At 39.8% G+C, this 21,497-nt stretch overlaps 1 protein-coding gene across 1 annotated transcript in view; it reads left to right on the top strand.

Annotated features, from left to right (window-relative positions):
• The window catches only part of LOC132816210 (cilia- and flagella-associated protein 69-like), a 122,298-nt gene that overhangs the window by 11,657 nt on the left and 89,144 nt on the right, over nucleotides 1-21,497 (top strand). Inside the window, exons 3-7 of the mRNA XM_060825704.1 lie at nucleotides 7,742-7,807; nucleotides 11,629-11,738; nucleotides 14,415-14,491; nucleotides 15,959-16,057; nucleotides 16,238-16,390. Of these exons, the coding sequence (XP_060681687.1) occupies nucleotides 7,742-7,807; nucleotides 11,629-11,738; nucleotides 14,415-14,491; nucleotides 15,959-16,057; nucleotides 16,238-16,390 (505 nt within the window). The remainder of the gene's footprint in view (nucleotides 1-7,741; nucleotides 7,808-11,628; nucleotides 11,739-14,414; nucleotides 14,492-15,958; nucleotides 16,058-16,237; nucleotides 16,391-21,497) is intronic.

Genomic DNA, 21,497 nt, shown 5'->3' with positions numbered 1-21,497 from the left:
ACTATTACATGGATACTACTTTTGAGGGCCTGAAATTCATGCCTGTCAACATTCATACCATATCATTAGCAGAAGACCAATTGATTTCTAAACAACTAAAAATAAATAATGAATTATGGTAATTCTGAAAACCCAGATTGGAAGGCCAGGAGCGGACCGGAACAACCACTGGACTGGAAAGCTGGTGCGGGACGTGATAGCTGGCACACTGACTCATAAACGTTGATCTGTTATCTGTGAAGAACTAGGGTGGACTTTTACGTGAGATATGTGGAAAATTCCAGATTATTTGGCCAAACGTAGCGGGTCAATTTTGACATGAGATTGACTATTACTCGAGTATATACGGTATGTACTCTCTCAAGAAACAAGTCTTCCTAAAATTACATGATCTGTTTCAATTGGTACTTTCCAATGAATTGATAAGTTTGTAAATATTTCTACTATAATCCTGTGATCCCTTTGCTGATTAACATACTGTGTTACAGTTTGAGAATGGTGCAAAAGTATATTGGAACACGGCAATAGGGGCGGCACGGTGGCACAGTGGTTAGCACTGCTGCCTCACAACACCAGAGACCCAGGTTCAATTCCCACCTTGGGCAACTGTCTGTGTGGAGTTTGCACATTCTCCCCGTGTCTGCGTGGGTTTCCTTCGGATGCTCTGGTTTCCTCCCACAATCACAAAGATGTGCAGGTTAGGTGAATTGGCCATGCTAAATTGCCCATAGTATTAGATGAAGGGGTAAATGTATGGAAATGGGTCTGGGTGGGTTGCTGTTTGGAGGGTTGGTGTGGACTTGTTGGGCCGAAGGGCCTGTTTCCACACTGTAAGTAATCTAATCTAATCTAAATAAAGGATTAAGCTGCTTGTGTTAAATGAAGAAATAGACTGAACTGGAGCATAAACTCAAACATGAGCAGTTGGACTGTTTTTAAATTATTTATTCAATGTAATTCCCTTGACATAATATCAAATTCCAATTTTTGGCCTTTTTTGACCAAATGATTTTCTATTGTCTGAAGTTAACAGTATAATACCTGAAACTCAGTTGTAAATTATGACAAATTATGTTGGTTAAAGAAAATTTGCAGAGTATTTAGACTGAAATGCAATGGTTATAACCTGCTAGCAAGTAAATGTTGCTGACAAATTAACAGAACTCGGATGATAGTTGAAAATTTGAGAATATGAAGCCCCAATTTAAGAAAAAATATTCTTTAAGTGTCACTTTATATTCCACTGTTGCACATCCTTCTGAATCACACATCATTGTAACTCATCCCAAGAATGAGCCTTAAGATAGTCTCGTAGCCAACAGTGATGTCAAGCTTTACTAATTTATAGTGACAGAATTATTGCTTTCATGACTATTTTGGTCATGATTTTTGTCAGAATTCAATATAATTTTGAATTGTCCTTTCCTGTAAAACATACAAAAGCTTGGCGTTATGGGTAAAGTATGAGCATGCATAGAGGTTTGGTTGACTAACAGGAAGCAAAAAATGGGAATAAATTAGTGCTCTTCTGGTTTGCAATTAGTAACTAGTGGGGTGACTCGAGATCAATTATTCACAATTTACAAATGATTTGGAATTGGGGACCATGCGTAGTGTGTCAAAGTTTGCAGATGACATTAAGATGAGTGGCAGAGCAAAGTGTGTAGAGGACTGTGAAACTTTGCAGAGGAAAGTTCTCCCTGTATTCCATGACATCTAACCTTGCTAACCAGTCTCCTATGGGGAACCTTGTCGAACGCCTCACTGAAGTCCATATGGATCACATCTACCGCTCTGCCCTCATCAATCCTTTTTGTTACTTCTTCAAAAAAACTTAATCAAGTAATTGAGACATGATTTCCCACATACAAAGCCATGTTGACTATCCCTAATCAATCCTTGCCTTTCCAAATACATGTACATCCTGTCCCTCAGGATTCCCTCCAACAACTTGCTCACCATAGATGTCAGACTCACTGGTCTATAGTTCCCTGGCTTATCTTTACCACCTTTCTTAAAGAGTGGCACCACATTAGCCAATCTCCAGTCTTTCGGCACCTCACCTGTGATTATTGAAGACACAAATATTTCAGTAAGAGGCCCAGCAATCACTTCTCTAGCCTCCCATAGAGTTCTAGGCTACACCTGATCAGGTCCTGGGGATTTACCCACCTTTATGCATTTCAAGACATCCAGCACTTCCTTCTCTGTAATATGAACATTTTTCAAGATGTCACCATCTATTTCCCTGCATTCTATATCTTCCATGTCCTTTGCCACAGTAAATACTGATGCAAAATACTCATTTAATATCTCCCCCATTTTCTGCAGCTCCACACAAAGGCTGCCTTGTTGATCTTTGAGGGGCCCTATTCTCTCCCTAGTTACCCTTTTGTCCTTAATGTATTTGTAAAAACCCTTTGGAATTTCCTTAACTCTATTTGTCAAAGAAATCTCGTATCCCCTTTTTGCCCTCCTGATTGACTAACAGGAAGCAAAAAATGGGAATAAATTAGTGCTCTTCTGGTTTGCAATTAGTAACTAGTGGGGTGGATTCACTCAATCTATCCTGTCTATACCTGACATATGCTTCCTTCTTTTTCTTAACCAATCCCTCAATTTCTTTAGTCATCCAGCATTCCCTATACCTACCAGCCTTTCCTTTCACCATAACAGTAATATACTTTGTTATCTCATCTCTGAAGGCTTCCATTCTCCAGCCATCCCTTTTATCTGCGAACATCTGCCCCCAATCACCTTTGGAAAGTTCTTGCCGAATGCCACCAATTTAGAACTTCAACTTTTAGATGTGGTCTATCCTTTTCCATGATTATTTTAAAACTCATAGAATTATGGTCTCTTGCCCCAAAGTGCTCTCCCACTGACACCTCAGTTACCTGCCCTGCCTTATTTCCCAAGAGTAGGCCAGGTTTTGCCCCTTCACTAATAGGTACATCCACATACTGATTCAGAAAATTTTCTTGTACACATTGAACAAATTCCTCTCCATCTAAACCCTTAACACTATAGCAGTCTCAGTCTATGTTTGGAAAGTTAAAATCCCTTACCATAACCACCCTATTATTCTTACAGGTAACCAAGATCTCCTTACAAAATTGTTTCTCAATTTCCCTCTTGACTATTATGGGGTTTATAATACAATCCCAATAAGATGATCATCCCTTTCTTACTTCTCAGTTCCGCCCAAATAACTTCCCTGGATGTATTTCTGGGATTATCCACCCTCAGTACAGCTGTAATACTATCCCTTTTCAAAGATGCCACTCCCCCTCCTCTCTTGCCTCCCTTTCTATCCTTCCTGTAGCATTTGTATCCTGGAACATTAAGTTGCCAGTCCTGTCCATCCCAGAGCCATGTTTCTGTAATTGCTATGATATCCCAGTCCCATGTTCCTACCCATGCCCTGAGTTCACCTACCTTCCCTGTTAGGCCTCTTACATTGAAATGAATGCAGTTTAATTTGTCAGTCCTACCTTGTTCTCTGCTTTGTCCCTGCCTACCCTGACTGTTTGACTCGCTTCTGTTCTCAACTGTACCAGTCTCAGATTGATCTCTTTCCACACTATCTCCCTGGGTGCCACCCCCCTCCTTCCCCACCTTACTAGTTTAAATCCTCCCAAGCAGCTCGAGCAAATCACCCTACCTGTATATTATTCCCCTTCCAATTTAGGTGAAATCTGTCCTTCTTGTACAGGTCACCTCTATTCCAAAAGAGATTCTAATCATCCAAAAATGTGAATCCTTCTCCCAGCTCCTCAGCCATGCATTCACCTGCTCTATCCTCCTATTCATGCCATCGCTAGCTCATGGCACCAGGATTCATCCAGATATTGCTACTCTCAAGGATCTCCTTTTTAAATTCCTGCCTACCTCTCTGAAATCTCCCTTCAGAACCTCAAACTTTTATTTTCCTATATCATTGTACATTGACCTCCTGCTGGCCCCTTTCCCTCTTGAGAACATTCTGCACCCATCTGAGACATCCTTGATCCTGGCACCAGGGAAGCCACACACCATTCTGATTTTTTGCTGCTGGCCACAAAAACGTCTGTCTATACATCGGACTAGAGAGTTCCCCAACACAATTGATCTCTTGGAACCCAACGTACCCCTCATTGCATTAGAGCCAGTCTCAAAGCCAGAAATTTGACTATTCGTGCTACATTCCCCTGAGAATCCATCACCCCTTTAATTTTCCAAAACAACATACTTGTTTGAAATGGGGATAGCCACAGAAGACTCCTGCACTAACTGCCTCCTAAGTTCCAAAACAATGCAACAGCATACAAAACAGTAATTGCTGCTCCTGGAATTCAAGGAAATTACCTCCAACACCTGAAATATCTCAAAAAAGGAGCAGCTGTTACAGCCAGAAATTTTTCCCGTCCTCCATCATGGATTACCACTTGAATGGTAAAAAGTTGCAGCCTGCCGTTGTGCAGAGGGACCTGGGTGTCCTTATGCATGAATCACAGAAGGTTGGCCTGTAGGTACAACAGGTAACTAAGAAGGCAAATGGAACTTTGTCCTTCACTGCTAAAGGGATTGAATCTAAAAACAGGGAAGTTATGTTGCAGCTGTATATGGTGATGGTGAGGCCACACTTGGAGTACTGTATGCAGTTTTGGTCTCCTTACTTGAGAAAGGATGTACTGGCACTAGAGAATATGCAGAAGAGGTTCACTAGGTTGACTCTGGAGTTGAGGGGATTGGCTTATGAGGAGGGAATGAGAAGACTGGGATTATATTCATTGGAATTTCGAAGAATCGGGTGGATCTGACAGAAACATGTAAAATTCTAAAGGGAATAGATAAATTAAACGTAGAGAAGATGTTTCCACAGGTGAGTGAAACTAGACAAGAGGACATAGCCTCAAAAAAAGAGGAGCAGATTTAGGACTGAATTGAGAAGGAACCTCTTTAGCCAGAGGGTTGTGAATCTATGGAATTCCCTGCCCAGTGAAGTAGTTGATGCTACTTCAGTAAATGTTTTTAAAGCTAAGATAGATTTTTTTTCAAACAATAAAGGAGTTAAGGGTTACGGTGAGAGGGTGGATAAGTGGAGCTGAGTCCATTAAAAGGTCAGCCATGATCTTATTGAATGTGGAGAAGACCCGAAGGGCCAGGTGGCCTACTCCTGCTACAGTTCTTATGTTCTTATGTATTCATTGCAGAAAAGTAATATAATAACATAATTCACAGGTTATGTTGTGCAATTTCCACCACCTCCTTCATGACATCATCACCAACACATCTCCTTTTCTCCCTTTGCAGCATTCTGAAAGAACTGTTTCCTTCACAATACATTCATTTATTCATCAGTCATCCTGACAATCCTTTGCCTTCCTGATGCATGTTTCCATGCAAGTGGAGAAGATATAACATTTGACCTTAGTTCTCTTCTCTTCTCACCATCCAAGGATCCAAGTATTCTTCCTAAATGAAACAATGATTTATACTTTTGTGTACTCCTCTATGTTAGGGAGGCCAAATTCCCCCATTCACCTATTGTACTCTATGCTACTTTCTCCCCTCCCCCACCCTCCTCTCATTTATGTCTCCACTTTGCAGGCACCCTGCCTCTATTCCACATGAAGGGCTTTTGACCAAAACATCGATTTTCCTGCTCCTTGGATGCTGTCTGACCTGCTGTTTTTTTTCCAGCACTACTCTAATCTAGACTCTGGTTTCCAACATCTGCAGTCTTTATTTTTACCTAAGTTCAGGCTAAGCCTACTTTCACTCTGAAAGCGTCACCCTATATTTCCAGTTGCCTATCATTTTATTTCTCCGTTTTACTCCCAATCTGATCTTTCTGATCTTAGATTCTGGCAGTGCTCCAATGCAGCTCAACATAAACCTGAAAAGCAGCACCTTATCTTTTGACTGAGCACTTTACAGTCTTCTAGGCTCAACATTGACTTCATCAATTTTCAATCATAACCACTGCTCTCACATTCTTTCATAGCTAGTTTGTTTCTCTCTCTCTCGTTGCGTTCTTTTTTTTTACTTTAAAGATTATAGCTATTCAGAATCCTGCCATTCATGCCTCCTCTGCTGTTGTTTTATTTGTCTGATTGCCACTCCCTTTGGCCCTGAACCATTGAAACATTGGCCTAATTAACCATGACCAATTCCCTGGACTGGAATTTGATGAGGCCTTCTAATGAGTGTGAAGGTACTCTCTGACTGAAGGTAGTCCACCTTGAACCCATTGAGAACTGGTCCACTTTGACTCTCAGAGATGATGATTGGCTAAAGCAGGTGCAGTGTGTTTGCTGTGTAATCTTCTGGAACTCACTGGAGGTCTGACTTTGACATGGCATGATGTTGTACAGAGACATGCCCATTACCTTGATTGTTCAGTGACAAGATCTTGCTATGATAAAACATATGCTTGCCATAGAGGGTGGCAACCTGCAAGCCTAGAGTGAGTGAGCACTAAGAAAGCCAGCTAAGAGCCATTCAATACACTACACATTAGATGTGTGTCTCTGTGTGCAACATGACTTGACAGAAGCATGTAAGTCATAGTTATCTCTAAGCTCTAAAATCAGATGTGAAGGGGTGTGAGAGCTTGTCCGAAAACAGCCACCAATGATGTGATTTGCTGATGACGATTTGCGTGAATGAAGCGTCAAGGAGGACAGACAAGGTAGATATGAAGCATAAGGACATTGTGCTGCATACACAATTCATAGAATCCCTACAGTGTGGGAGCAGACTATTTGACCCATTGAGTCCACACCGATCCTCTGAAGAGCATCCCATCCAGAGCCACTGCCATACCCTGTAACCCTGCATTAACCCAATTAGCCTGCACATCTTTTGGACTGTGGGATGAAACCAGAGCACCCAGAGGAAACACACAGAGACACGGGGAGAATGTGCAAACTCCACACAGGCTACCACCTGAGGGTGGAATCGAGCTCAGGTCCCTGGCACTGTGAGGCAGCAGTACTAACCACTGAGCCACCCTACCACTGAATGGCAGGCAAGTTAATCAGACAAGATGCTGCCGCCATATTCCTGCTCTGACTTCCATGTTGGGAATTTACACAATCTAATTTCACAGGGGTGAAGAGGAGAAGTGGCATATGAATAAGGTGAGTTGGGTGAATAATAAGATAAAAATGTATTGAAATAAGGTGGGCACCACTCAGTAGTGAGATTCTGAAATAGCCACTAAAAACCTAAAAGGAAAGTCACAAACTATTTTCTCAATATCAAGACTTATTCAGATTTTTTCATTCTCGCTGCATCTTCCAAACCTTCTCATCATTGCCCATGCCACACAGCAAAATGTCACTTGCTCAAAATGTATTGCATTCCCATCATTTTCCAGTTCTGATGGAAAATCCTGAAAAAATAACAATGTTCCTCCAAACTGACATATTGAGTACTTTCAGCATTTTTTGTTTTCCTTTCAGATTTTTAGCATCCACTGTCCTTCGTTTTTGTGCATGTAATAGAATCTTAGTTTTTCTTCTATCTTATACTTCAAACTGTTAGTATAGGTAACTTAAGTTATTTTCTCATATGCTTTCATTTTTCAATTTAACTATTACTCAGCAGTATCACTGAGTCTTTTATGATGCAGACAATTTAACTGGAGCTTAAAAACTTCTTACCTTCTTAACTTCTTACCAATCGAATATTGTTACGTGCATCATATTTGAGATCATTTCTGTGTATAACCCTATCTTTGTATCTTCTGCAGTGCAACCTTGTTGATAGACATCTGCATGCTTTGAAGAGGGTGGTGAAACGTTATCAGTTTGGTTTTGTATCCTTTTTCAATTGACAGTCCACTTAATTATCGAATCTGGTTTCCAGCATCTGCAGTCATTGTTTTTACCTAGTTGTATTCATTAAGTCTAGTTTGAAGTATTGTGTTACATGAAATAGGGTGTTCACACCATGACCCTGTTTCAGATTATTGGCTATCTGTATCTCAAAGGCTTTCCTACCTAATCAACCGCTATCGATTTCAGTATGGAAAGTTTCCAAATGATCCAGGGTTCATAGAAATTTGCAGGAGAGCTCCATATTTCCACTACATTTGATATGAAAAAAATGCTTCCTGAATCATTCATAAATGACCTTGTTGTGATGCGAAAAAAAACCCTTGTTCTGGATTACTCCCAAAATGAAATAGCTTTCCTAGTTTTAAAGTCAGATGTATTTATTGGTTAACCAGAACCAGTGAGCTCTGTTGGATGAATGAGACTTGGTATGAATTACATTTCAGGCAGCAGAGGTTTGAATGGTCTCAACTTTGCAGAGTGTAGAGTGTAGCAGGCTGGCAAGGAGTATGTTGAAATAGTCAAGTCTGAAGTTAACAAAGAAAAGGATGAAGATTTCAGCAGAAAATGAGCTGAGGCAGGGTTATGGTTGAGCAATATTATTTAGTGGATATAAGAAAGCTTAGTGATGGATGGATATCTGATCAGAAACTTACTTTGGGGTCACATTTGCTACCAAAATTGTGAGCAGAATGATTTCGTCTTAGACCTTTGCCAGAGAGTGGTCTGAAATTGGTGGCTAAAGAATTGGTGTTGGAGATCCCCAACAATGCTTTAGGTCTTCAAATGTTTTGTTAAAGGATATTCCTGCCCATGCAAAACTGATGTCAAACAAATAGTGTGAAAATCTGGAAACAGTGAAAGGATCAAGACAGACAATAGTGAAATCAACCTGTATCTGTTTCTAATCATTCATGCAGCATTTTTTTTCATCCCTAATTGCCTGTTGGAAGGTGATGTGAGCTGGCTTCTTGAACCACTGCTCTCTATGTGGTATAAGCACGCTCACAATGCTGTTAGGGAGTAATTTGAAAGATTTTGCCCCTGCAGTGGTGAAGAGGTGGCGACAAAGTTTTAAGTCAGGATGGTATGTGGCTAGGAGAAGAATTTACAGATAGTGATGTTCCAAAAGATGTGGTCAGCGTTCATGTGGAAACTGACTTAGTGCTTTCAGATGATATGATTGAAGGACAGCATGTAGATGATAAATAGGAAAGAGTAAGTTATAGATCTTTGGGCTATACAAAGAGGTAACATTGCAGTACTGAGAAGAAAAGCCATTGCATATGATTTTGTGCCTATGGCTGGACATGTGTGAATAAAAACTGGTGATAGCAGTCCTATCGAGCTGGACAATAGTGGAGAAATATTAGGGCAGGATAGTACGGGCGGTCATGTCAAAGGCTGGAGGCAGGTTAGGAAGGATGATCAAAGTTGGATAGTTTATCTTTGTCAGTCACATACAATGTGACTATGGTGTTTCTGTTTGTAGCAAGGCAAAAACTTATTTGAAGAGGATCATTGAGTTCCAGGAAAGATGTGCATAGATTTGAGAGACCACAAAGTATTTAAGAACTTTGGAGAGGTAAAGGAGGTTGGAAATGTAAAGATAGTTTGCAGGAACAGAGGGTCAATGAGTTTTGCATTAAGGAGAAGGTTGGTAATGGCAGGATGGAAGTGGAGGGAGACTGCTCGAGGAGAGAGACTCATTTACAATATTAACTGTTATGGGAGTCATAGGAGAAGTTGGGTGGTCAGCAACTTAGTGAGAATAGAGTCAAAGGAACAAGATTTGGTCTCAAGGACATGATGACTCAGTGAGTACATGAGGAGACATAGAACATAGAACAGTACAGTGCAGAACAGGCCTTTGGCCCTCAATGTTGCACCGATCTATGAACTAATCTAAGCCCATCACCCTAACCTATCCCTTCATCATCCAGGTGCTTATCTAAGGACAGTTTAATGTGGCTGAGTTAACTACATTGGCAGGCAGGGCTCTCTGAGTAAAGAACCTGTCTCTGACATCTGTCTTAAATCTATCACCCCTCAATTTGTAGCTACACCCCCTCATACAAGCAGATATCATCATCCTAGGAAAACGATTCTCACTGTCCACACTATCCAATCCACTGATCATTTTGTGTATCTGTATTAAATCTCCTCTGAGCCTTCTTCTCACCAATGAGAACAGATCCAGGTCCCTCAGCCTTTCCTCATAAAACCTTCACTCCAGACCAGGAAACATCCTGGTGAATCTCCTCTGTGCCTTTTCCAATGCTTCCATATCCTTCCTGTAATGGGGTGACCAGAACTGCACACAATACTCCAATTAAGGCCGCACTAGCATCTGTACAGTTGCAGCATGACATCATGGCTCCAGAACTCAATCCCTCTACCAATAAAACCTAACACCCTGTATGACTTCTTAACAGCACTATGAACTTGTGGCAACTTTCAGGGATCTATGTACGTGGACACCAGGATCCCTCTGCACATCCACACTGCCAAGAATCTTTCCATTGACCCTGTATCCTGTCTTCCTGTTATTCTTCCCAAAGTGAAGCACCTCACATTTATCTGTATGGGACTCCATTTGCCACGACTGAGCCCAATTCTGCAGTTTACCCAAGACCCCCTGCAACCTGCAACATTCTTCCACACTGCCCACCACTCCACTGACTTTAGTATCATCTGCAAACTTACTAACCCATCCACCTGTGCCTCTGCCCAAATTGTTTACAAAAATAACAAACAGTAATGGTCCCAAAACAGATCCTTGTGGCACACCACTGGTAACCGGACTGTAGACTGAATATTTTCCATCAACCACCACTCGTTGCCTCCTTACAGAAAACCAATTTCTAATCCAAACTGCTAAATCACCCTCAATCCCATGCCTCTGCATTTTCTCCAATATTCTACCATGTGGAACCTTATCAAAGGCTTTATTGAAGTCCACCGATACCACATCAACTGTCCTACCCTAATCCATGAGTTATGAAGAGAAATGACAGAATGATCCATGCTCAAGACTAGGCCAGTGGGAACCTTAGTGAATATTTGTCCAATGGGTTAGAGATACAGAGGGAAGTAGCCATGACAGCAAATTAGATAGTTACAATCTGAGCAACAAAGAAGTTCAGAGCTCTTTGATCTTGATTTTTGGAAGATGGAGTAGAAGAGATCGGACGAGTGGTTTAAGATGATTGTTTGAATTAGAGAAAAACGTCAGGGATTATCTTCACGTTCTGTGAAAATCCTGGAATAAGGAACAGATTTAGTAGCCAAGAGCAAGACTCAGTAGCACTTTATATGATCCAGCTAGATTTGTCAGTGAACGGCTAAACTAGTTGTCCACATATCTTTATACTGTGAATCTAAGGGGGTGGAATTGAGGACCATTCTAATCGTGTAGCCAGAATGTAGAAAGAGTAATGGTTGTAACATGGTCTGAAAACAGTGACACCTTCAATTAGTTAAGCAGGCTGCATAGTTGTGAGTTGAAAGTGTATGTGTATCTTTTGTACAGTTTTGTTCATCACAGTAAAAGAAGGAGCTATTGAAAGACCAAGCAACATTGGGAAAAGAGGGAAACTTTCTATTATCAGGAGCTTTTATATAAACTGAGTGTATTCACTGCAAAAGAGATGCTTGAGAGATGATTTGATTGTTCTCAGGATTCTAAACTGGTTAGGTAATGTAGACCACAACAAGTAATTTCAAGAGAAGGGAAACCTGATGGATCCTATGTTCCTAAACTATTATGAAGTTTTGTGCCTTAACTTCCCTTTGTAAACAGCCAATTAAAGACTTGGTTCTAGTCTTTAAAATTCTTAATCTTTGTGCAGAAAAAGTAAAAGATCAGGGTGCCTATGTAAAGCCAATATGTGAAATCCTCAAACTGTGTGGGTAAGTAGTTGTCTTTTATTGTTATTTACCATCACTGAAACACTCAAATAGATTTAGTAACTTAGATGTTATTTTTGATTGTAGATTAAGGCTGTTGTTCACAGCATCCTGCTTTGCACATCTTGAGAATTTGAGCTTGAATTTCAGTGCGTAATGATAAGTTTTGAAGGATGTACACAACTACAGTCAAATTCTAGAAGTATAGTCAAAGTCTGTGCTCAAAAACTAATCCATAATTTCCACCTCAATCTTCAAACTAGTGATTGTAAGGACTAAAACATTGCAGAATGTTTCTAGAATGCAAATTTTATGTTACTCTAAGAATTTACCAATAAAATATGGCCAAAGTTTTAAAATAAGGCATTCAACGTTATCAATTTAGGTTAATTGAATGTTCTTAAATTTACAAGTATCAGGATAATGTGCAAAGGAATGAGTATTTTGGTCCCAATCTGTGTGCTGGAGGCTGACAAGTAGACAAATTAGAGGAATGGATTCACATGGGACTGAATAGGCCCCAGTTGACAGAAAATGGTAAAAACAAAAGTTGCAAATAAGTTCAGATCAATCACTGAAGCAAAACAACAAGTTGGATGAGCTTCACAGGGAATTTGGATGTTTTAAAACTAAAAGGCAGCAGCCATGAAACAGGCCTTTCTAACACAAACATTAAGACTTGAAAAGCCAATACATTCAACTGGAGAGCAAGATGAAGTAAAAAAATAAATTAAAGCTTATAACATGCAATAAAGGTAATAATGTTAATACTTGTTGAGGAAATTACTCACTGAGAAAACATTGTGGCGGAGGGGAGTTTCAACAAAATATTTCCCCATGATATATATCATAGAGTCATAGAGTCATAGAGATGTACAGCATGGAAACAGACCCTTTGGTCCAACCCGTCTATGACGACCAGATATCCTAACCCAATCTAGTCCCACCTGCCAGCACCCAGCCTGTATCCCTCCAAACCCTTCCTATTCATATACCCATCCAAATGCCTCTTAAGTGTTGTAATTGTACCAGCCTCCACCACTTCCTTTGGCAGCTCATTCCATACACATACCACCCTCTGTGTGTAAAGGTTGCCCCTTAGGTCTCTTTTATATCTTTCCCCTCTCACTCTAAACCTATGCCCTCGAGTTCTGGACTCCCCCACCCCAGGAAAAAGACTTTGTCTATTTATCCTACCCATCCCCCTCATAATTTTGTAAACCTTTATAAGGTCACCCCTCAGCCTCCAACACTCCGGGGAAAACAGCCCCAGCCTGTTCAGCCTCTCTCTGTAGCTCAAATCCTCCAACCCTGGCAACGTCCTTGTAACTTTTTTCTGAACCCTTTCAAATATAATACATATGGATAGAGCTATTGAAATAATATAGAAATTTAGAATGGACCTATTGACCACAATGGTAATCCTTTGACTTACCATTAATCTTTGCCATAAGTTTTTATAATTCAATGTGTTGCAATCCAGAATTTATCCCATTCCTAGAATCCTTCTTTTTCACTGGAATATATTTTCAATATGAGCCATGACCTTTTTTCTTAAATGTCTGCCATTGTTCCTTAACTGATTTTACTGCTAAACTCCTTTCTCACCAATCCATTCCACTCAGTTCTGTCTTTGTTCCTTTGTACTTACCATTATTTAAATTTTGTACAGTTGTTTCTGACCAAAATATCTCACTCTCAAACTGAATGCTAAATTCACCAGATCCAAAGTAGCCAGATCTCTGGTTGAATTATGTAAGACAATTTCAAGTCAGAGGCTGGGAATTCCACAGTGAGTAATCTACCTCTTGACTCACAAAGATTGCCCATCATCTACAAGGCCTAAATCAGCAGTGTGTTAGAATATTAAAAACAAAAATGCTGTAAATCACAACGGATCTGCAGTGCCCATTGAGAAAAAGCAGTCTAACATTTCAAACCTAGAGCGGCTGTGATGAAGAGTTATTTAGACTCAAAATCTTAGCTTACTGTCTGTCCAAGGATGCTGCCTGGCTCACTGTGATTTACAGCATTTTTTATGTTCAGTACAGATTTCAGCATCTGTAGTAATTTGCTCCTACAGTGTGTTGGAATACTGTTCATTTAACTGGGTAAAGGCTGTTCCACAACACTGTAGAAGCTAAACATCATCGAAGACAAAGCAGCCCACCTAATCAGCAGTTTAAACATTCACTTCTTCCACCAATGATGCGCTGTGGCACTGCTGCCAAAATTTCTTCAACAGCATCTTACAAACTCGTAAACTTTATATTCTAGAACTCCAGCTGCAAATTCCCTTCCAGGTCACACCATTCAGACATGAATCTATACATCTCTGCAACTTTTACTGTTAGTGGTTCAAATTCCTGGAATTCATATCCTAGCATAACAGTGTTTACACCTTTGCCCACTTGGACTGCAGCGATTCAAAATTGACAGCTCACTACCACTCTCTCAAGGCCACTTAGGAATGAGCAACAAATTCTGGTCTTGCCAGTATGCTCACCTTTCAAAGAACACATACAACATAAACAAAGGAATGGATATCTTTAAATGCATAAGCTTATTGAAGGCTTTGTAGTGTACAAATTATTTAATAAAATATATTACTGATGTTTATACAATCTGAATTTTATATTTAAAAATAAAATGATCTGGTATTACTTCTGTTTTCATCAGCTTACCCTTTCTAAAGGAGAAATCATCTGATGAGTCCACCTTTGCCCAAGTTGTGTCAGAGTCTATTTCGCAAATGGGTATGTCAGCACCTTTTTGTTTCCTCAAAAAATGCTAAACATTTTGACGGTTTTACTGCTGAAAAATCGACATTGTAATGCTAATGTAAATGCAAATTCTTGTTTTATGTATGGCACTATGTGTTACCTATCTGAATAAATAACAACACGAATAGCACCAAAAACAAATCAGTTTTATGTTGATTTCTCTACTAACTATTTTTTTATATCAGGCAGCCTTCTCAAGCAAAGCAATGGCCCATTAATATTGCCATTTTGTAATTCATAAGAAAATGCATAAAAGTTACATCCGAGTATTGATGGATTTGATTCCCCCCTATCCCTCCATTTGGGGAATTTCCTTGCTTCCCTTTATAAGTAGTATTAGAAATGTGATCATAGACAAATTGAACTTTTTACCTTGGTTTAATGTGGAATTCATCGGATGGATTTTCATTTTTACTCAGTAGAGTGTGCAGAATAGAACGTCTGACGGAAAAGTTTGGACACCCCTTTCAAAGTGTGCTGGAATTTCAATCCATTTAGTTCAGAGCAAAAAGTTAGACAAGTTCTTTTATTAATTAAATATAGTACAGAAGTAGGCATTCATCTCAACAGGTCCATGCTGATTTTATGCTCAAACATACCTCTGTTAGCTTTCTTCATCACACCCCATTCACAATTCTCTACATGGTTACATAGCTTCCCTTAAATGCCTCTATGCCAAACACCCCAAATAATTCCCATGGCGGTAAGTTTGCATTCTGCTATACTTGTGTGACATTCTGCATTAAAATAGTATTTATGTATTCTTCTCCATACTTATGTATTGGATGTTTAATGTTCAATGAATATGTTTAATATTCAAATAGTGAAGGAATAAATCTACACCAGTATATTTAAGAAGTTCATGTTTAGGGCTGAAGGGAATGAAACTGTTGATAACAAACTCCGTTACAGATTATATTCATAGGTTAGATTAGATTACTTACAGTGTGGAAACAGGCCCTTCGGCCCAACCAGTCCACACCGACCCGCCTAAGCGCAACCCACCCATTCCCCTACATTTACCTAACACTATGGACAATTTAGCATGGCCAATCCACCTGACCTGCACATCTTTGGACTATGGGAGGAAACTGGAGCACCCAGAGGAAACCCACACAGTCAGTCGCCTGAGTCGGGAATTGAACCCGGGTCTCTAGCACCGTGCCGCCCACTGCTAATGCCTATAATGCTAATATTGACTTTACTCGCTGTGGTAGATTAACAAGTTTAATAACATTAACAGTTTTGGACTACTTGCCTATCCATCCACAGTTTTCCCTTAGTACATTTTTAATAACCTGAAAAGTGCCTATTAATTATAAATAATCCAGATGTTGAAAAATATGGAAACTAAACACAATAATTTGAGATCAAAGTTAAGCTTTCAAGTCAGGAAAATAAACTTTTGGAACACAGTAATTCTCACTAACTTTTTGACAGGTTACTTACTGAGGGTATGCAATGCAGAGGTCCGATTACAAATCTGTGACTCCATCATGAGACTGTATGCAAAAGACTCGCCCAGACAGGAAATTGAAGGTATTTGGTATAATTTAGCCATTACAGACCCCCTTTACTTTATTTAACTTTTTCCAAAGTTTTGTTTACAGTGTCAATATTACTTAGTTTTACTATAATCTTGATTTAATGCAAGTAAGTTATTTTCAAGAAGACTTGTTTTACTATTCAGACATACTTTTAATTAGCACTTTTTTTCAGAATATTATCCAACAAGTAAAAGCTACAATATGCAAATGATTGAAGAGAGTGGTGTGGTAGAAACCCTGGTCATGGGGCTTACCCTGGTTGAAAACCAACCAAAGGTCAAGTTACAAATAATCCAGACCTTGCAGTGTCTTTCACATTCATCTGGTAAGTACCTACTGAACTGTTTCAAGTATATTTCAACTTATACTAGCTTATTCTAATTTCTGTTACTATTTTTTAAGGAAAATATTTGCTATGTGATCCACTATGCAAAATATCTACAGTATTTAAAATCAAATCAGTTTTGAAATGTATCAGACAATAATTATTTTTAATGTAGCAATTTTCATTCACAATACCATTAATCATAGATGTTGCATTTATGTATTATGTAAGAATATTGGGACACTGATACTGTGCAGAAATTGTTGTTCTCCCCTTTTCCTATACACCATGGGCTATTGTAAATCTTCCAATGCTGTTGAGATAATCTAGATAAACATATGGCAAGTATTATCTATGCCTTAGGGTTGAGGAAATGTAGGCATTTCTTTCCCCCACATCTGTGGTGCTGTTACCTCTATTGAATGGCAAACATACCTTGCCAGCAGCCCCCTGGCCCCTGGTTCCAGAGCATTCTCTGTAATATGTTCCGACCGCGGGAAACTGCGGAAAATTATTCTGCGGATATGGGGGTCGCCCTGTATTTTTTGGAGTCGACTATGGACACTACTTTTGAGGGGATGAAATTCGTGCCAGTCAAAATTCACACCATGTCATTAGCAGAAGCCCAAGTGATCTGTAAATGAATAAAGATAAAAAAACACAACAAATTAAGGGAATTCTGGAAACCCAGAACATTGTGCAATGGCCGGCACATTGGAAGACCCAGAGTGGAGTAAAGCACCCAGCAGACTGGAAAGCCAGAGTGGAGTGGGCCGGCTGGCAGACTGGCTCACAAATGTTGATCTGTTGTCTGTGAAGAACTAGGGTCAACTTTTACATGAAATATATGGAAAATTCCAAATTTTCTGGGCAAAAATAGGGGGTCGACGTTTACATGAGATTAACTATTACTCAAGTATATATTGTTTCTTTGTAGGATTAGTTTGTTTGCACTAGTATGATAATTACTATGAGTGGATATTCAAGATCTTTTCCTGGAATATATTTGAGGTCATTTAAAAGCTACATCTTCACCTTCAGCAAGAGAGAGGAAAATATCCTTGGTAAATATAGTACATATGTTTGGCTGATGTGCCTGTCATAATTGAGTAGTGGACAGATGCTGAAATATGAATGTGAGGTTTTCACCAACGTTACCAAATCTGTATGCTGTTGAGATGAAGCTATGAAAGTTATACCACTTATGGGTGTCATTGTATATTTCTGGATGCTGCATCTGGGTCCTCGGGGCTCAACTGTTAGCATTGAACATGGCATTTACCTCTACCCAACCAACTCTTAGTGTCCACCTGGAAGGTCTCCTAGTCTCCTGCCTACCTCCTGGTCTAAGGCTCCCATCCTGTTTTGAGAAACTTGGAGCACATTTGCAGATCTCTTGTGCCACTTCCACTCATCTTTCTGCACAATCATCTCTGACTGTTCCAAAATCTGCTACATCTAGAGTACTTTGTTTTTAAGATTTGGAGATGCCGGTGTTGGACTGGGGTGTACAAAGTTAAAAATCATACAACACCAGGTTATAGTCCAACAGGTTTAATTGGAAGCACACTAGCTTTCGGAGCGACGCTCCTTCATCAGGTGATTGTGGAGGGCTCGATCGTAACACAGAATTTATAGCAAAAATTTGCAGTGTAATGTAACTGAAATTATACATTGAAAAATTGGTTGTCTGTTAAGCCTTTCATCTGTTAGAATACCGTGATAGTTTCATTTCTTTCATGTGTAAATCACAAAACCCTTCTTTTTAAAGTTGCATTCTCGGGTTAGCTGTTAATGGTAATAGCTAGACAATATGTTGAAAGTGTTAGCCCCCTGTGTTCTCTGTCTATAACCTGATGTTTAGATTGATTCTAATCTAATAAGTGAGATAACAGTGTTTTACATAAATTCCTACAATTTTTGAGCTCAGAGTTCTACATGAATGTTTGCAGTTTTGAGCAAAATGCAATGTAACTCTGCAATACAAATTGGCGATTTTGTTTTTAAGAGGTGTTTCAATGAGATTGGGATAACTAAGTTGTTTTAAACTTACATAACTTTGGGTCTCATTTGATTAATAATGCTTGCAAGGCTTTCATTACTGAAATGGATATTATTTAAATAAGCAGGCAGCTGCAAGTTTTCTATTTGCATCAGTACTAATGGACATTGATGCAATTAGAGATTAATCAGCTCTATCTCTGTACCCATTTTTTTTAACAAATTCAATTATTCCCTCTGAGTCTCCTGAATCCTGCTTTGTATGAAGATCTTTTGTATGAGGACATTTAGTTATCCACTTAAAAGATACTAGTTTTGCCTTCTAGGTTTGGCAGAATCACCTGAAAAATAGCTATTACATTTAAGTAATATATTCAAATGTATGGAAAAGGAAAATGTTTACTATATATACTCAAGTCATTGTTGAATTATTTTGACTACAGTAGTTCCCCCGTACTGGCGGAGGATACTTTCCAGGACCTACCACAGAAGCCCGAAACCGCGGATAGGAGCGAACCCATTCAATTGAATGGCAAACATACCTTGCCAGCAGCCCCCTGGCCCCTGGTTCCAGAGCATTCTCTGTAATATGTTCCGACCGCGGGAAACTGCGGAAAATTATTCTGCGGATATGGGGGTCGCCCTGTATTTTTTGGAGTCGACTATGGACACTACTTTTGAGGGGATGAAATTCGTGCCAGTCAAAATTCACACCATGTCATTAGCAGAAGCCCAAGTGATCTGTAAATGAATAAAGATAAAAAAACACAACAAATTAAGGGAATTCTGGAAACCCAGAACATTGTGCAATGGCCGGCACATTGGAAGACCCAGAGTGGAGTAAAGCACCCAGCAGACTGGAAAGCCAGAGTGGAGTGGGCCGGCTGGCAGACTGGCTCACAAATGTTGATCTGTTGTCTGTGAAGAACTAGGGTCAACTTTTACATGAAATATATGGAAAATTCCAAATTTTCTGGGCAAAAATAGGGGGTCGACGTTTACATGAGATTAACTATTACTCAAGTATATATTGTTTCTTTGTAGGATTAGTTTGTTTGCACTAGTATGATAATTACTATGAGTGGATATTCAAGATCTTTTCCTGGAATATATTTGAGGTCATTTAAAAGCTACATCAAGTCTTGTGTAGAGCTAGCACAGACTTTATTTATAAATATAAGCCGAAGAAACCTCATAAATCTCATCAAGTTCTGACTCTAACACACTACATTGCAGCTTATATCCTTAATTCTCATAGTTCATTTACCATGTTTTTACTGTTTACTTGTCATAGAGTCTTAGAATCCTACATCATGGAGACAGACCCTTTGGCCCAAACCAGCCCATGCCAACCAAAATGACCATCAACACTAATGCTATTTCTCTGCACTTGGCCCATATCCTTCTAAGTCAAGATTAGAGTAGTGCTGGAAAAGCACAGCAGGTCACGCAGCATCTGAAGAGCAGGAAAGTCAACGTTTTGGGTAAAAGCCATTCAGCAGGAAACCTGGCTTATGCTTGAAACATTGATTTTCCTGCTCCTCGGATACTGCCTGACCTGCTGTGCTTTTCCAGCACCACTCTCATCTTGACTCTGATCTCCAGCATCTGCAGTCCTCATTTTCGCCATATCCTTCTAAACCGTTCCTATCCAGGTATTTGTCCAAATGCCTTTTAAATGTTGTTAATGTACCCACCTCAACCACTTCTGTTGGCAGCTCATTCCATATGCGTACCACCTTCTGTGTAAAAAAGTTACCCCTCGGGCTCCCTTTTATTCTTTCCCCTCTAACCTTAAACTGATGCCCTCTAGTCCTTGATTCCCCAACCCTGGGGAGAAGACTGAGTGCATTCACCCCATCCATGCTCTCATGATTTTCCAGACTTCTATAAGATCCTCCCTCAGTAAGCTACACTCTAAATAATACGTCCTAGCTTGTCCAGCCTCTCCCTATAACTCAGATAGTTGAGTCCTGCAACATCCTTGTAAATTTCTTCTGCACTCATTCCAGTTTAATAACATCTTTCCTGTAACAAGGTGACCAAAACTGAATACAGTACTTCAAGTGCAGCCTCACCACTGTTCTGTACAACTGCAACAAATCTTCTCAACTTCTATACTCAATGTTCCTGGCTGATGAAGGCCAGTGTGCCAAAAGCCTTCTTCACTGCCCCGTCAACCTGTGACTACACTTTCAGAGAACCATGCATGTGAACTTGAAGGTCTTTCTGTCCCACTAAACTCTTTAAGGCCCTACCTTTCACCATGAAATTCCTACCTTAATTTGACTTTCCAAAATGCAAGACCTCACACTTATTGAAATTAAATTCGATTTGCCATTTCTTGGTCTACTTCACCAGCTGATCAAGGTCCTGCTGCAATTTCTGATAACCTTCCTCACTATCCACGATACCTTCTATTTTAGTGTCATCAGCAAACTTACTAATCATGCCTTTTGCATTCTCATCCAAATCATTTATATAGATAACAAACAGTAATGGGCCCAGCACTGACCCCGACGAGTCACAGGCCTCCAGTCCAACAAGCATCCTTCCACTATTACCATCTGCTTCCTACCATCAAGCTAATTTTGTTTCCAATTTGCCAGCTTATCCTGAAGTCCATGCGATCTAATCTTCCAGAGCGGCTTAACATGTGGAACCTTATCAAAGGCCTTACTGAAATCCAGATAGACATTTACCACCCTGCCTTCATCAACCTTCCTGGTCACTTAATCAAAGAATTCTAGCAAATTTGTGAGGCATGATCTCACACACACAAAGCCATGCTGAGTATTCTTAATCAAATCCAAATGCATGCATATCTTATCTCAGAATCTTCTCAAGTCACTTACCTACCACAGATGTTAGGCTTACTGGTCTATAGTTCCCTACCTTTTCTTTGTAGCCCTTCTTGAATAAGGGCACAACGTTCCCTACCCTCCAGTCTTCCGGGATCTCACCCGTAGCTAACGATGATGCAAAAATATCAGCCAGGGCCCCCACAATTTCTTCTCTGGCCTCTTGCAGTTTTTGTACATATATCTGGTCAGGACTAGGAGATTTATCTACCTTCATACATTCTAATACATCCAACACGTCCTCT

The sequence above is a fragment of the Hemiscyllium ocellatum genome, chromosome 5, assembly GCF_020745735.1.
Source record: "Hemiscyllium ocellatum isolate sHemOce1 chromosome 5, sHemOce1.pat.X.cur, whole genome shotgun sequence".
NCBI classification, from domain to species: Eukaryota; Metazoa; Chordata; class Chondrichthyes; order Orectolobiformes; family Hemiscylliidae; genus Hemiscyllium; species Hemiscyllium ocellatum.
The sequence above is the reverse complement of the archived record's forward strand: the minus strand, read 5'-3'. Positions and strand labels throughout refer to the sequence as shown.